This window comes from Polypterus senegalus, chromosome 9 (assembly GCF_016835505.1).
Source record: "Polypterus senegalus isolate Bchr_013 chromosome 9, ASM1683550v1, whole genome shotgun sequence".
In the NCBI taxonomy this organism is placed as follows: domain Eukaryota; kingdom Metazoa; phylum Chordata; class Cladistia; order Polypteriformes; family Polypteridae; genus Polypterus; species Polypterus senegalus.
The window spans coordinates 42915344-42933908 of record NC_053162.1 but is presented as its reverse complement, the minus strand read 5'-3'; the positions used below and the strand labels follow the sequence as shown (position 1 = coordinate 42933908).

Sequence of the window (18565 nt, the reverse complement as noted above, 5' to 3'; positions counted from 1 at the left end):
CAGGCAGATTAACAACACCGCACTCCCAGGGAAATTGAAGCTTTGGTGCCTCCAGTTTGGGTTATTACCCAGACTGTTGTCGTCGTTGACCATGTACGAGGTCTCGCTCACTCATGCCAAGCGACTGGAGAGGCTAGTGAGCTCTTACGTGAGGAAGTGGCTTGGACCTCCAAAATGCCTCCGCAGTGTTGGACTTTACAGCAACGGAATACTGTCACTGCCCATTCCTGGCTTGGTTGAGGAGTTCAAATGCGCAAAGGTGAGGCTGGACATGTCACTCACGGACTCCCGGGATCCCATAGTGAGAGGCGCTGCTCCCACCCTAGCAACAGGGAGGAAGTGGACCCCAGCCGCAGCTGTGCTACAGGCCAAATCTGCTCTTCTCCATCGTGACATGGTGGGCCACGTCCAACAGGGCAGAGGAGGCTTTGGTCTTGGAGCAGTAACACCTCTCTGGCAACAGGCATCTGCAACCGAACGTCGAAACATGGTGGTGAAAGAGGTGCGTCGACAGGAGGAAGCAGCCAGACGTGCCAGAGCTGTAGCGCAGGCCAAGCAGGGCCACTGGATGAAGTGGGAGGGTGTTGAAAAGAGGAAACTCACATGGAGTGAACTCTGGGGAATGGAGTCCAACAGGCTGAGCTTCATCATTCGAGCCACATATGATGTGCTGCCTTCCCCCATAAATCTGCAGCTGTGGTTTGGAAAGGACCCATTTTGCCCCCTGTGTACAGTCCCAGCAACACTCAAGCACATCCTGGTTGGTTGTAGGACTAGCCTCACTCAAGGCAGATACACATGGAGACACAACCAGGTCCTCAGGTGCCTAGCTGAGAAAGTTGAGTACAAGAGGGAATCCATCAATGCCCTACCTTTCACCAACCAGGAGGTGCGCCAGTACCCACCAGCATTTGTCCGGGAGGGGGACAAGCAGAGGACTAGCCCTTCAACCCCGGATCTGGGACCGCTGAAGGTAGCCAGGGATTGGCAGATGCAAGCTGACTTGGATCAAAGGCTCATCTTCCCTACAGAGATTGTAACAACTACTCTGCGACCAGACCTCGTCCTTTGGTCCTAACTGCCGAAAACTTGCTTACGTCATCAAGCTGACGGTACTGTGGGAGGATGCCAGTGAGGAAACCTTTGAATGTAAGAAGCTGCGGTATGCCAGCTTAGCAGCTGAGGAGGAGGACAGAGGCTGGAAGATCAAGGTGCAACCAGTGGAGGTGTGGTGTAGGGGCTGTGTGGCCAGTACAACAGTGAAGCTCCTTAGAGTGGTTGGAGTCAGGGGACAGGCCCACCGACAGGCTATCAGAGAATTGGCTAACACTGCTGAGAGGACCAGTGACTGGCTATGGCTGATAAATGGCCGAAACACCCTGTGAAGTTGAGGCACACAACTGACGATGTGTCCTGCTGGTAAAGCCTCCTGGCTGCCATCCCTCATAGCAGCCATCCCTCGAGATTTCCCCCCATTAGAAGCGATGCAAATATCAGGGATTGTAACATCTAGTCCTTTCATTGAATCTATGGAAATAACTTCAACTTTGAACATTACCTAATCAACACTTACAATCTCTCTTTCCGTAGAATTACCTGCACAGTATCTGTAACAGAACTGGAGAATCAAACAGTGATTGGTTGCTGCACACGTCACTCTTCGGAGCCCTGCCTTCTATGACGTGCCGTGCTGCGCAGGCGCCATTTTGCCTTCTTTAACTTTGATTTTGCTTTTTATTGAGGTAGTTCAATGTGTGTTTTTTAACGTTTTATTCTTTGTGAACCGTATATTTTATATGAAAAAAAGAGTTTAGTTGAAAACGAAAAGGAAAAGAGCTCCGATTTTAAACGAAACCAAAACAGACGTGTGATAGGTTCACAAAGGCGAGTCGAGGCCTAGATTCTGCACGGCGGAAAGGCCTGCCTGTCTCCCGGATACGATTGCATTACTCGGGAAGAAGAAAAGAAAAAAATAGCATAGGGGGAGTTGCATGCAGTTCATGTAAGATATCGGTATTGGCTGTTTATCCTAAAATAACATTATTTTAGCCCGTCGTTGTTGAAGTACGTCTGCAGTATGTCGGTTGTGCCTCCTAATCGCTCCCAAACTGGCTGGCCCCGTGGAGTAAATCAGTTCGGGAACAAATACTTGCAGCAGATCAAGCCACTAACCCTGGAGAGGACCATCAACCTGTGAGTAGTTTGCATGCATTTTGTTTTTTTGATTTACCAGGTTGGGTCTATTTATGTATTTATTTAGGATGATGTATATAGATTGCCTCATGGTTTCGTATCTCAGTGGGTTGAGCGGCGTTTAACTTTTTGATTAATTTATATAAAATGTTAATGCTATTGTTAGATATATTAAGCTGTTATTAGCCTTATTATAGTTACACAGTTTCATTTTAACATTTGACTAATTTCTCATATCAGGAAAGTGTGGGTATTATACGTAAATAACTCAATTCCAATTCATTACATCAGTCATTTTTATCGATTTTCCCAGTCCTATAGTATCTGAAAAGATTACAGGTGAATAGTATCGAATCGTACAGTGGCACGATCATACTACTTGAGCATTAAGAGAGAAATAACATTCTCACAAGGCAAGTCGTAAATCCAAGTGATGTTTTGAGTAGTTCAGTTGAGAGGATGGCACGAGAGTTTCTACTAAAATTGCGTTGGGATGATTAATGGTCGATTTATTTCGAGAAAGAAAGAAATTCATTCTGTGATCATTGCTACATTAAAAATATGTTGCCTGATTTGTAAATGAAGAGGTATGTCATGGCAAAGAGGAGGGGAACGAGAACGAGTTTTACGGATTTGGAATATATTAATGTAGCCTTCACGTGTTGTCGGGAAGTCAGCAAATTCACTTGAACGTCCCACGGCCTCAAAGTTACAAATCGGACAGTTCAGGGAAAACAGTGCTGCCCGAATTCACCGTATTGTCACCGTAGTCGGATGTATTAAACAGAAGTCAGCAGATTTAGACCTGCCGGGCCATAGAGGCTAAAAGTTTTTGTTCCAACTCGATTTCTAAATGAGAAATGCATTATTGACGTTGAAGGATTTACTACTGTGCCTGCGTCTTCGTTTCAATTGAGTTGTCTCGTTTGATAAAATTCTCCTCCTGTAATTGCTTACTTTAGACGAAAACCGCTACATTCATTTTTTTTATAACTGCTGCATATTAGCAATAAAGTGTAAATGGCAAAGGATCCAGCAGTTGTCTTTCAAACTTGTTTCTATGTGTTCATCTTCGTATTCATTGTGTATTATCTAATCTAATAAAATATTTGGAAAGATACCGAAGACAAAAAGCGAAGAACTGAGAATTACTAATCCGCCAATCATTTGAATGAATAACAATCAACAATATAAGAATGATCTGACATGGCAGATTGAATAACTGCATATTAAGCTTTAAAATGAAATAAGATTCGTTATTGGCAAAGATTGGTTTTAAATTAAGCAATTATGTTGGAATAAAAACCACACTCACTATGGCCCTCTAGGACCAACCTTGCCGACCCTGTTACAATAAAACATAAAACCTAGTCCGACTAGAAATTAGTGCTGAGTATTTCAATTCACTTTGCTGAATCGATTCTTTTGAACTTTCCTATTAATTAAATACATTTTGATAAATTTCTAGAATTGGATACTGGAGCATACATAAAATGTGAGGGTGCATATCCCTCTCTGATCCCTTCACAAATATATAATTTAATAATTAATACATTATTTTGTATATATGTGTGTATGTATATATATAATTATATTTTACATGATGAAAACTCACATGACATTGTTCCATTTTAGTATACAAAGCATAGAAACACATTTAAGATGCCTAATTAAAAATCTGATCAAATTTTATTTGTCACATGTATAGTTATACACACAGTACATTATGTAGTGAAATGCTTAGTTGCTAAAGTCCAAGACTGCTTTAAAGAAGAATATAAAAGGAACAATAAACAATAACACACTACTGTATAAATATCAAAAGAAATCACTATGTTAAATAAATTCAGTAATACGCATTATGCCAAAAATAAAAAGCATGTGGCAAACAATAAATAATAACATAATAATTAAATGCAATTTTAGAAAATCAACAGTAGGGCAACATGTATCTAGACACTTTCCTCAAGACACGGATGAATTGTGGAAAAAGTCCTCCTCAGTCTCCCTGAACTGGTCTTCAGCCAGTGATACCATTTTCTTGACCACAGCACAGTGAACAGATGCTATTGGAGTGGCTGATAATTTTCTTTGCAATGGTCAACAGTGCTTGGTGTAGATGTCATGAAAGTTAGAGAGTGCACACCCAATGATGAATTCATCTGGCTGCACCACTCTATGCAGAGCCTGGTTGTCCTGCTGCATGTTTTTTTTCCAATCCAAGCAGTAATAATTTGTGTTAGGATACTTTCAGTGGAGGATGTGTAGGATGTCTTTAGTAATTGTGAGGTCAGCCTGAAGCGAGGTGTCCGAGATGGTAAGGATGTTGCTCTGGCTTCTTCACCAAGGTGTTGATGTGCTTGGACCAGGTCAAGTCCTCTGTGATGTGGGCACCAAGGTATCTGAAACTGACCACCTTTGCACCTGTGTGATGTTAATATTGAGGAGCTGATAGTGCCTCTGCTGTTTTCTTCCAAACTTGACCTTCAGCTCATTTGCCTTGTTGACACCAGTGTGATAGACTCTCCACTTCATCCAGGTAAACCTGGTTGCTGTTGTTGAATATCAGGCCTACCACAGCTGTGTCATCCACAAGCTTGACAGAGATGTCTAAATAAGATGTTGCGTTACAGGATCACTACTGAATAAGAACTGCGTGATGGGTTTGTTTAGTAATGTTCTGTTCATGGAGCAAGTGAACGAGAATTGTGCAGCTGGTTCTCTGTTAATGATTCATTCATAATTCAAGTAATAATTCAGTTTAAGCTCAAACGAACCGGATAATGGTACATGCCCAGTAAAATTAATGAGCCGTAATAAAACATTTAAACAAATAAAAATTAAAGCTGAAAGCAAATGTTAAAATATTTTTATAAGCTTCAATGTTTTATGACTAATATTCAAATGCCACTTATGACTTACAAAGTTATATAAGCATATTAAATTTAAAATTGGGTATATATTATCAATTTGGAACAATTTCAATAATTAATTGTATAAACACATTTTCTAATTTGGCTGATGCCTTTATCCAAAGTGACTTACAACATTTATGATACAATTGGGTTACATTTCTTTTGGTTTTTCAATTGGAGCACAAGTAGGCCGAGTGACTTGCTTATGATCACACATTGTCAGTAGGATTTGAACCCACAACCTCAAGGTTTGAAGTCCAATACCTTAACCACTACATAACACTGCCTGCACATATACGAGGTGTGGCAGAAAAGTAATGAGACTGGCAACACTGCAAGCGATCTGGCAACGCTGCGCTGTTGTCCTTCATAGAGCACGTGTATCAGTACCCTCACATAGCTCAGTGCGAGTTTCAACTCCTTCCATTAACTACGTCATTTTTGTGACTGCTATTAGCGAAGTTGTGTTTTTGGTTGTGCGTCACGCAAAATGAAACAGCAGAATTTGGAGCAATGTTGTGCAATTAAATTTTGTGTTAAGCTTGGAGAATCGGCAAGTGTGACGTTTGAAAAGTTAAAACAGGCGTATGGGGAACATTCTTTATTCCGAGCTCAAGGTTTTCGCTGGCACAAATCATTTTTGGAAGGCAGAAAACACGTTGAAGATGAACACCGTTCAGGGAGGACTTCAACTTCGAAAACCAATGAAAACATCGAGCGTGTGAACACTCTTGTGAGATCAGACCGTCGTTTAACATTAAGAATGTTGAGTGAACAATTAAATTTGAACAGATTTACCGTTCATCAAATTTTGACTGAACATTTGCACATGCGAAAGGTCTGTGCCAAAATGGTGCCGAAAAACTGCCCTCTCCTTAACAGAATTTTTGACCTCAAAAGGCATTCCTGTGGTTCCCCAGCCCCCTTATTCACCTGACCTCAGTCCGTGTGACTTTTTCCTTTTTCCTAAACTGAAAAATGTCCTCAAAGGACATCATTTCGGGACTTTAGAAAACATCCAAAAGAGTGTAACGGACATGCTGAAGATCATACCGGTTGAAGACTTCCAGCGCTGCTACCAACAGTGGGAACAACGTCTCCATCGGTGTGTAGCTGCCCAAGGGAACTACTTTGAAGGGGATAACATTGATGTTTGAAAAAAATAAAAACTCTGGTAAATAAATAAATCAGTCTCATTACTTTTCTGCCACACCTCATAAAACAACATATTATACAAAATAATTAATACATTCCAATATAAATGGGTTGTTGGTGCATTGTATTTGTATGATGAATGAAAAAATCATCACTAAAGGAGTTTTCATTCATTCATATTAATATAGTTTAAACTCAAAAGAATCGTAATTGAAGCAAGCTATGAGTCATTATTCAGTGCATGAGCTTTAAACGTCTACCAGCGTCTGTAAAATGAAACCTGCTGAAGACTTCGTACAAACAGGACTTGCATGTTGTTTAGCAATCCCATTGAGCTCCACTGAAACAATACTTATAAATTGATTCGTATGATTCAGTAAAACATGTTCAAAAAGAACAAGTCATTTGTGAGTTGCCTATCACTAACGGAAATGCCATTTTTTTGTGGCAGAATTGCATTTGGAGCAGAGAGCAAAGACTTTTAATTCATATAGTGTTCTCTATTTTCACAAAAAGTACATTTATCTTTTATTGATTTTTTTGCAGACCAGATAACAAATCAACAGTGACACTTCTCCGAACAGTTTAACCTTGAATGCACTAGCGGGAGAAAATAAAACATCACAGCTCGGAGCTCTGATTACTCCAATAGCATTTAATGAAGGACAAGTTGATGAACTGTTTTGAAAGGGAGCTGTGTATCGCCATGAATCTGGAAAACGTTAATGGGTTGGCATGTGACATGAAATTAATGTTTCCATGAGGCATTATAGCACAGCTCTCTGTCATGAACATTTGTGGTGAAAAGTTTACATAGACTTAAATAACAGACAAGTATGTCCAAGAAGTATTAAGCTTGCAATGATTTCTTCAACTGTTTTGTTTTTTTGCTTGGCAGAATGATCGTACCACATTCCAAAAAAATAAGACTATAGTACACAAGTATTTATTATGGGTATTTTGAATCAATCACAGAGTCAAAAATACACGTGTACAGGATATTAAGTGGTGCTGAAAGTCAGCGATCATGACTGAATACAGCTGGTATCTTCTCTGTGTTGCTGTAGAAGTGCCCGTTTGACAGCATTCATTGGATTGACAAACACAAATTACAAAGGGAAAGTCTAATGAGCTCAGTGCAGATATGAGAAAGAAGATTGTAGATTTACACAAGTCAGGGATGTTCCCAACATCCATTTCTAAAGAACTTCAGATACCACGATCATCATTTTGGTTAACTGTTTGTAAATGCAATTTATTTGGAGCTGTAGTCCCTTTGTCAAATTATTTAAGAAGACCAAAACTGTCACCCTCAGTTGAGGGGAAGTTGGTCCGGATGATCAGTAGAAATCCAAGAACCACCAAGAAACATGTTTTACATTTACAAGAAATAAGCTCCTACTCCATAATCTACTCCTTCAAGCTTAAATAAAGTTTGTGATTGGTCACATAGTCCAACTGTGAAGCAAGTTGGTGGTGAGAGTGTTGTTCTATGGGGCTGATTTGTCTCCAGTGGAGCAGTGTACAAAATGGGTTGAGTAATGAAGAAAGAGGAGTACTCCAGAGTTCTTCAGCATAACATGAAAACATCAGCTAGAAGGTTGAAACTTGCACACAATCAATAGGTCCATCAGGACAATGATCCTAAACACACATCAGAGCTGGTTTTGGAATGACTAAATTAGGCTTACATTAAGCATTTGGAATGGCCTTTGCAAAGTCTTAACCTCGGCTCTATTGAAAGCATGTGGAGTACGTATTTTGCATGTGTTTTGTGCACCACTTCCACGATCAGCATTTTTATAATTTTTGTTAGTTTGGATCATTATTTATAAAATACAGATTTATATCCTGCTCTGCTTTTTTGTTAATGGTTGTAATAACAACAGATTATAAACTCTTATCCAGCACCTTAAAATTTAAATTTTTTGCTCCTGATCCTCTTCTGTTTCACTCTTGAACCTGAGGTCTCTGATTTACTGTTGTTTTACATTAAAAATAAAAACTGGTTTCCTTTCTCATTAAAAATAACTGTCAGATTTCTGATTTTCCTTTTTGTTATTATTATGGCTTTAAAATTGACATTACAAAACATTTTCAGTGTCAGGAAAGCATACATAGCCACCTCAACCAGCACATGTCTTTCAGGGGCTGGTGGTTTAACACACATTTCCTCAAGCAAAGGCAACATGAAAAATAAATAATATGGGTACATTTGATCTGTAAAAGGGGTAAAGAATCCCATTCAGTTTATTGATTTATGTTATTCTCTGACCATCTGCAAATTTTTCAAATCGGCCTGCTCTGCACACTTGGGAATACTTTAAAGGTCATTAGAAGGTGCCATACCGTATACTACATTCAGTAACTCCTTTTGTGAAATGTGAATAGACTTGCTGTGCCTCAACTTGTGTAAAATATAGATGAACACTGACTAGTAGTAAATGAGTAACAGATGCATTTTGTCAGTACCTAAAATAAAGTGTTAACCATAATTTTTAAAAGTTTGATTCCTTGATTCTTAAGTACTGTACTATACTTCTTGTTTGATTTTTCTCATGTCACTTTCCTTGCCCAGAAAATCTTTTTTTTTTTGTGCGTGTGTGTGTGTGTGTATGAAGGCTGCCTCATAAGCACTTCATGCTTGGCAGATGTACTGGGAGCAAAAAGCATCAACAAGTATTGATAACTATGAATCGTACAAATGCATGCTAAATACAAATACTATGTTAAATCGCATAGTAGCATTAAGAACGTTTAACTCATGTTCAAATATATTGAAATATTTCCTTATATTTAATGTCTACATTCAAACACTAATATTTGTATAATTTGACGACCCTATTGTGGTTTGTGCTTAGGAGTCAGGTTTATGCCAGGAAATCAACAAAAATAATTATAATTCTGCCAGAAGCTTCTTGATGGCTGCTAGAAGCATCTGGTTGAGGTGAAATGTGCTAAGGGATATTTAACTAAATATTCGGTGTGTTAATAGGTATATTTTTGACGCTGTATTTTTCTTTTTACTCTGGGATGGTTTCGGAAAACCCACAGTAAATTTTTGATTTATTATTTGTAATAAGGATGTTTGTTGTACAATCATTGTGTCACAAATGAAGAAGAGTTGTAGAAATAATTGAAATCCCAATACTGCCCGGACATACATGTCCATTATATGAGTGTATGTAAACTTTTCATCATTTAATAATATTTTATTTAAGGTTTGAAACCAATTACAAATCAGACCATAGAGCCACAAGTGATAAATGTGGAACTCTGTGCCAGTTTACAAAACCAGTCTGACATTTTGAGTGTAATACATTGGGATAGTCTAAAAACAACATATAAAATTGCCAGTGAGGCTTCTGGTAATGTGGACTATTTTCAGTAAATATTTTAAGTATGCTTTGCTGTGTATTCTGACAGGATAGTGTGTCTGCCAGCAAAGGGATAATCATGTTGAGAAAATGGAATGTACACAATATTAGAATCCTCCTAATTCATTTCAGGTTTTCATGTAGCTGGAGCCTTTGGAAACATTGAGTGTAAGGCAGGAACCAACCCTGGACAGACCTCTAGTCTATCATGGGGCTCACTCCAATTTATATATACACTTGCACAGGGTAGATGGGGCACCCTGGACTGCTCTGAAAAAAAATTGCAGATATACAGGGAGTACCAAGATCTGAGGTCTGTGAGGCACTTTAACAAAATGGGTGGCTGCGTATACAGTCTGTATTGCAAAATTTCCTAGCTCGATTTTCATGTTTTAGTGTTACATAATCACTTACTTTAGGTTGTGCCCCTCAAACTTCCTGACATTCAAATTCATGCCATATATCTACCTTCTTTTTTTCTTTTTTTGGTTTTCAAACAGTCTTAAGTTTGCATTTTGTTTGAAATGTAAAACCATATTTCTAAATTCTGAAGTATTGCCCTTGTTGGCCTTCCTGGGTTTCTTCTTTGCTCTTGAAATAATTTGTACTGCTATATAAACTTCAGTTTGGTTCACTTTAGTGTTGTTCTTTACATTTTTAGTGATAACACAAAATGAATATTGAATTCATTATTACACTCTTTTTATAGTTTACATCCATGTAACAATTTGTATGACCAATTTTTTGCTTGACTTTCTGTAATCATTTGGGTGCTATTTATATGACTTGAGATGTAATTTAGACTCACTTTGCATTATCTTGCAGTGTTTTCTTTTGTTGTATGCTTCCAGACAATTATTAGTACTTATCAATTCCTTGTTTCAGCACTTCTCATAGTTATTTGTTTTAAAGATTATTTTTTAAAAATTGTTACTTTGAGCAGCAACAATTTTAGTTAAATGTCATTTGTTATTTCTTATCTCTCTGAAGGTATCCACTAACAAATTACACATTTGGAACAAAAGAACCCCTTTATGAAAAAGACAGTTCAGTTGCTGCACGGTTTCAGCGAATGAGAGAAGAGTTTGACAAGATTGGGATGAGAAGAACCGTGGAAGGAGTTCTGATTGTTCATGAGCACAGGCTTCCCCATGTTCTTTTGTTACAACTTGGTACCACATTTTTTAAACTGTAAGTTGAACTGTAATTTACTGCTTATTTTACAGACTAATTAATGTTTTCTATGTATTTGTCACTGAAAAACTTTGTGCAGGCTATGTTAGGCTTATAATGAAAGTTGTTAGATGTTGAAAGATGCAGAGCTTTGCTCCAACTAAAAAAATTTTTATTCTGAATATGCCTAATTTCCTTTAATGTGTCATACTTCTTGACAGATATGGTTAAAATGCCACTATTTCTAATGATTATTATAGGGAAAACAACCTGTGGTCTCAAGTCCAAAGAAACTAAAATTAAAATTCGGCCAGTTTTGTGCTGTGCATAGTACAAGTACATATCCACTTGCAAATAGCTCATACAGCTCGTCAGAAAACAAATATCACTGGAGAACATGTACATGTTTGTTTATATAGCATTTAAAAATAAGACTTGAGTAGTAAATTACTTTTGGTACTACAAAATACTTTATCATTTAATCAAAAAATGCTAATCAGAAGGCAGGCTGTTTAGTACTTTTTAGGTAGTATCCCTTGCAGTTTTTCTTTTCACCTTTTTACTGGGTTGTAAAGATTTGTATAGCTATCAGTGCTACCATTTATTCATGGAGAAAGTTCATGACAAAAATTCTGATAAAAAGGGCCTAATAGTGACCAATGCTGGACATCAACAAATGATGTGAAAAACATCTGTGGGGGAGGAAAAAGAAAATCCCACGTGATGCATGTCACATTAATACTCGTGGAAAATTTATCATACAAGGTAAACGGGAAAGATGCTTAACTATAATATTGCAGCTATGCTGCCTTTTTTGATATGTCAGATGCTCTTGCTTGGAAATGTGTTTTGGCATTTGTGGTTTCACATTTCAAATTTCATGTACTGTTAAATATTAATTTACACTATTACCTAGTCCACATCACCTTCAGCAAGACTGATTTTGTTTTTTTACACTACCACAAAAGTTTTTTTCATCTTTTTACTATTTTGAGGGCAATTTCCACAAGTTGTAAAATTGCTCAAAGAGTCAAATAAATTAGACTGACCTGATATCAACTAAAAGTGTGAGTGGAGATCTGACCCATCTCCAGAAAGCTACTGCATATTGGTTGTCACTTTTAACAGTTTTCTAGGGTTGAGTGGATCATAAGTGCAGTATGGTAAATTAAAATGTAGTACTTCAGGTAAACCTTCACTGAACTGGCACCTGTGGTACCTGAGGTATGCCAGATTAAGTTAATTAATGTTGACTTATGTTTATTTTTTATTGTGTCTTCTATTTTTCTATTCATTTTGTAAAGCACTTTGAGCTACATTTTTTTGTATGAATATGTGCTATATAAATAAATGTTGTTGTTATTAATGAAAATGCCTAATCACAGAAGGATCGCCTCTGAACGGTAGCTAAACATCTCATCATACCTTTTAAAATATCATGTAAATCAATACAAGTTGGATAATAAGTGAAACAGTAACAATAAATGAAAAGTCAAGTGAAAATTGAATTATTGTACCTGTACTGGAAAGGTGCCAAAAACCCAAAATTTAAAAACAGTATGGTACCAGCATTTTGCTATTTTTGGTACCGTAAGTAAATGTCTGGCTTTCTCGCAATCCACATGCCACCTCTGACACTCACCCCTTGTTGCTACAACATGTTCGTGACTGGATACCCAAGTCCCCTTGCTTCGAATTGATCATTACTCCATGGAGGAAATCCACCTTATACCCCATCCTCACACAATAGCCAACCCGATTGATTAGATGGGGTGATTAGTGTGGTGTGTGACCTGTGAAGCAGCTATGAAAAGTAATGTGGTGGTGCAAAGCACAACATGATTGCGAGTTTATGGACTCCCCCTACACCTCCCTATTGCTTTTATGTGCTCTGGACTTCATGAGGGACCCCTCTCTCTTATTGGTAAGAAGCAGTAATGACTTCACAAAGGTCTCCAAAACCAACCATCCCACACCCCACCATTGGTGGTTCACTTTGATGCATGGCAATGCACACCGGGGAGGCGGCTATGAAGAGTGATATGGTGCGATTGAGGGTTCATGGGAGCCAACACTTACTGCTTTGACACACTCACAACTACATGGAGGAACCCCTCCCTCTTACTGCTTCAAAATTATCACTTATTCACACAGATGTATTGGATCATTGTGGTGCATGGCGCAGAGCATCAGGGAAGCAACTGTGAGGAGAGATGCAGTGCGAAAATCTGAAATAACACAAAGGGTAGAAAGAAAAGAAATCAATAGCATAAAGTGCAAATGGCATACGATTAAAAAGATTGTCATTAGAACATTATGTTTCTTGGAGTCATGCAATTACAGAATTGTTTTCTGTACGACACCCAACTGGTCACTGTGAAACTACACCTATAGGGTGGGTCTGTGTGTGGTATTTAGCATATGTAGAGTGTCTATACACTTGGGAACCTATATCATCAGGCACTGCTACCCTGTTAGAATGCTGATTCTGCATAAGCATTCCTACTGTGATACAAAAAACTGCTTTATGAGATATAAACTGCAATTAGCAGTGGGTCAGTGGAGTATGTCATAATGGAGGCTTTAAAATTAGCTCTAAATTCGAAACCTTTCATCAGATTTGGTTGCCAGCTGCAAGTCCGCAGGAAAATCCTAATCATATCATTCTTCCTTTTTTGTTAGAGTTTCCAAGACACTTGCCGTTCAGTGCAGATGTCATTGCCAGTGTTATCTTGTTAGTTTCATGGCATATTGGACTGACTAGCAGGTGTCATAAAGACTACCAGTTTGAACCCTGTCAAATTCCTCACTTGTTTGAAAGACTTTATGCAAGTATAATTTAGCATATTGTGACCTTTTAAAGGACATGACAACCTAATCAATTTCATTATAATATCTAAGCACACTGGGTACTTGAATGTGAATTGTAGCCATGTTTTGAGTACCTTCTGTAATTAGGTTTTTCATGTTCTTGTAGACCTGGTGGAGAATTAAACCCAGGAGAAGACGAAGTTGAAGGGCTAAAACGTCTTATGACAGAGGTAATTGTTGAGTTTTTATTTATTTATTTATTTGTTTGTTTTGTGACATTTCTGTGAGTGTTGGAAGCAGCATAAATGTTTGCAATGTAATTTATATAATGTTTTCAATAAATCTTTAAACTCCAATTTGGCTGTTTTAATCTTCAGATTCTTGGACGTCAAGATGGTGTACTACAGGATTGGGTTATTGATGACTGTATAGGAAACTGGTGGAGACCAAATTTTGAACCACCACAGGTGAGACAGACATTTGTTTATTTGAAATCCAAGTCCATTTAATTTCATTTAGGTTGTCTTATACCTTAAATGGAATTATTCCATTTTATTCCTTCCCAGTAATATTTTCATGGTGGAGAAAGTAGTATTGAGTTTTTAAATTTGATATTTTTTCCAGTATCCATATATTCCTGCTCACATTACTAAACCTAAGGAACACAAGAAGCTTTTCCTTGTGCAATTACAAGAAAAAGGTAAGCGATTTTAAACTTTGTAAGGTATTCAGTCGCTAAATAGATTGGCGCTATGTTATCTTACAGCATAATTTAGTTAGTCACTTTTTGTAATGTTGAATAATATTTGAAAATAGGGTTGTACATACCACATTTATGGCACAAGTTGCAGTTTAACCCTAACACATAAATGATTGTGTACCTTCATTGTCTAGGTTGCTTACTGTTAAATGTTTGTATAGTAATTTAAAATCTTGGAACATTCATTCAGTCTGCTTTTACTAATTGTGTGTCTATTGAATATCCACATGTATCTTTTTTATTTTAGCTCTCTTTGCTGTTCCAAAAAATTATAAGTTGGTTGCGGCGCCATTATTTGAGTTGTATGACAATGCTCCAGGTTATGGACCCATAATCTCCAGTTTACCGCAGTTACTTAGCAGGTAGGGGAAACATTCATGTTTTGATTTTTTTTTTTTTTGTTTATTTGTGGGATGTTTTCAGTTCTTCCAAAACATAAAGCTGCAAACTTTCTCAGTGATCCTAATTGGTAAATCCTTGTCATACCTTAGAAATAAGTGCTGATTTTGATCAGAAGAAAATGCTAGAAATATGATTACATATTATCTAGAGAGTATGTGGTCCCCATTAGTTTTTCTTATGCCTTTTTATTCCTTGATTTAGCCAAATTACTGTTACTACATTAAATGAGCAATTTTTGTTGTTTGCCAGTGAAAACGTTTGCTTTCCTGTTATTAAATTTATTTGGCAAACACAAATGAATCTGTTAACATTTTAGTTAATCTCTGTATTCATATTATTTTCTTGAATTACTTGTGTATTAAAATATTTTACTAAGGCTACAGTTTTTCTTGTGATTTGTAAGTATATGTACAAGTCTTCTTTTTCCCCCAAAATTTGTAGCTTAGTAGATGACAGGATGAAATTTGTATGTAAAAAGCATACTGAAATCTGATAATGAAGCTATAATAAATTAACATTAAAATGTCTAGTTAAAGATTTGTGAAGGATTCCATTTTAATTGTTGTTGATCTTAATCTTTTTAAGTTTTCTAATTTATAAATTGAGTGGCAGAGCATAGTCTAGACCAGGGGTCCTCAATCACGGTCCTGGAGAGCCGCAGTGGCTGCAGGTTTTTGCTCCAACCCAGTTGCTTAATAAAAAGCACTTATTGCTAAAGTAACACTTCTGCTTCACTTTAGTGATTTTGAGGCCTTATTGCTTAATTTTGTCCTAAACAGCTATTTTAATTGCTCCTTATTATCAATAACATGCAAATGACAAGAGAGAGCAGCATTTCTCCATTTAGCTTATTTACATTTACACCTGTGTGTATTTATCTGCACTATTGGGTTTAATTAAATACTTGGAAGAAAAATGAAGAGAAAAAAGTGAAGGACTGAGAATTACTCGTCCATTTTAGCCTTCAAATCATTTGCATGATAGAAAGGGAAAGAAAATCTAGGATATGAGAATGACCTGACATAGCAGAGTTAATTTAATTTCATAGCTTGTTAGTGCTTTATTGGCAAGAATTGCTTTCTAATTAAGCAACCAGGTCAGAACAAAAACCTGCAGCCACTGCGGCTCTCCAGGACTGGGATTGAGGACCCCTGGTCTAGACCAGTGGCTCCCAAGTCTAGTCCTAGGTTATGGGTTTTTGTTGTAGAGCGTTTCACAATCGGTATATCATTCCTAATTTTATTTGATCTCATTGTTTAGGTAAATGTTCTTTTTTATTCTCTTCTTCTAAGAAATTACAAAATGTTTGCATTATTGCTAAAACTTTAAATGCTTGTTTCATTTATCGTACAGTTTACTTCTACTTAATTCTATCCAAATACTGAGAATACAGAATGCTAAAAAGGAACAATTACTTCAGGGCCATATTACTGTTCTAATTGGGGAAACTGATTGTAACAAAAACCTGCAGCCTCAGATTCCCCAGGACTGAGCTTTGAAATCACTGTACTACATATTTTTTTATTTATCCATATACTGAAATGTTATGTCTTAATGAAATGTTAATACAGGTGGACTCCCATTCTAGTGAAACTCATGGGACCATAAAAATATTTTGTTAGAATGAATTTGGGGAAAATGCATATTACTGTTGTGACTAGGGTCCCCATCTTTAATGGCAGCGGCACAAGGAACACTCCATAACTGCTCTGCTTTGTCTGGTATACAGTAAACCAAGGACAAAGTAATGAGTTGATCTCTGCAGGATCAGGGTTACTGTGCATGTTGCACAATTCTAGAACATTTAACATCAGGCTTTGAAATGCTGTTCCTCACACTCCCTGATCTCTCTTCTCTAGACTGCCTGCCATAGTAGTTGATTCTGATCCGCGTCATGTCTCCTAAGAGCTCCAATTTTGAATGAAGTCTTGAGGCTGTACCTGCCTTCCCTAAACAGCAATAAAGTACCTGTATTTTCCTTGAAAACCTTGACTCGCCTTCCTGTCTCTCTTGCATCTCTGTGATCCAAGCTTGACAATACCTGTATAAAAAACATTGCTATTTAAACTACAAAAAATATACTTTATTTGAAAATGAGATGTTAGATGCAACATTTTTTTAATAGAAATGCAGGTATGATAATACAGAATGTAAATGAGATGTTAGATGAAAATTAAGGCACGTTTCCGAATGTTTTCACCATATCATTTTTCTTCATTTCAGAATTAAGTTTTTCTAGGATTGTTAATTTTTCTTTCAGTGTAAAGTGACTACTATTTCTCACTTTTTTTTTGTTTTGTTCATCTCAAAGAAAAATTTGAGGAGCACTATGAAACTCGAACAACACCGTATCCACACGACACAACTACCCATTCAGAGGCTAGGTTGAGTACTGACTCCAAATTCAGCTATACCTATATGATGCCGTGCCAACACTCTCGCCGAGACTGCCTGAGACTGGGCATTTGGCAACAGACTCTCTTTCTTTGAGACAGCCTGCTGCAGGGTTCTTGAGACTCTACACGGGAAGTGTAGGCACGGCATTAAATATTTTAGCTTTGGTGGTCATTTTTGGTTGAAAAAACATTAGTTATACTAAAGTTTACATTTCATTAAAATGAAATTCGTTTAACATGATGTTGTGTTAACGTTTGTCCAGACAAAAAGTATTATTTTGAAAATTTCATCATTTTGGTATTCGCTATAATAGGATTTGACCTGTACTAAATTAAAGAATCTGTTTTGTGTATTGTTTTTTGAAACATGTCACTCTTGCACTAGTCTATGTCTTTTGAAACCTGCTCCCTATCCTTTCTATCACAAATGAGAGCAAGAATTAATATTTGGGGACACAGGTAGAAAATCCTGCTGATGATCTGACTCAATACCACCTGGTGTTTGTCTTTAGAAACATGTTGCCTTTCCATTGACTATCAGTTAAGTCAGTTTTCAAAAGTTATGTGATTGCCACCCATCATTCTTTTTTCCACTGCAGAAAGTTAAATTGTGGGAACCTTCTCCCTTTGTCCCATAATCCCTAACCCTCCAAGGTGGCTGTAAACAAGTTTATGAAGTAATAATATTGGATTTATGACAGTGTAAAAAATAATTTGGAACTCAATCTGAATATATTCTTAAATAGGCTTGTATATTTTTCATTCTGTCGTCTTGTAGTAAATTTCTTTTTTTCTATTTCAGGTTCAATTTTATTTATAACTGATTATTACAGATTCTGATGTTGGCAAGGTGGTTGGCCAACACCGTCTCTGTGAGCACGGTGCTGGAAAAGAATGTGAAGATTTGTTTAAAGACTTCCTTGGAGAAAGAACTTTTTTTTTTGCTTATGTTTTGTTAAAGTGTAAAGAAGTGTCTTTACGAGTGAACTGTTTTAAGTAATGGAGTGTTGAGGCTGTATGTTAAACATTTTTATTTTTCAATATAGTTTCCACTTTTGTACTTCATTAAAACTGGTGTTCAGTGTCTGTTCCTTTGTTGTCATTTTCTACTTGGAACAAAATTTGTGGTAGATATGTACAAAAAGAAGACATTACAACTGTGATTATATACAAATAAAAAGGGTTTAAACAGATGATAAAGTCTTCTACAAGGCTTTATAAAGGTTTTCCATGGCTGATTTGCACAGAATGAATCCTCAGAAATATCTTCGCTACCCATTTCACAAAGAACACAATACAAACACAGTTTGAGTATTTTGGAAGATGAGAAATGCCATGGACTACATCCTGTATTTTCAGACCTTAGCATGAACACTGATTTGA

General features: G+C 37.1%; 1 protein-coding gene across 1 annotated transcript; it reads left to right on the top strand.

The window, feature by feature from the left end:
• Positions 1–1677: 1677 nt before the first annotated feature.
• nudt21 (nudix hydrolase 21) lies at positions 1678–18268 on the top strand. Its single transcript, XM_039763014.1, has 7 exons — positions 1678–2193; positions 10631–10831; positions 13791–13854; positions 14002–14091; positions 14249–14324; positions 14632–14746; positions 17985–18268. The coding sequence occupies exons 1-7, from the start codon at positions 2078–2080 to the stop codon at positions 18004–18006; spliced, it is 684 nt and encodes a 227-aa protein (XP_039618948.1). The 5' UTR covers positions 1678–2077; the 3' UTR covers positions 18007–18268.
• Positions 18269–18565: the final 297 nt, after the last annotated feature.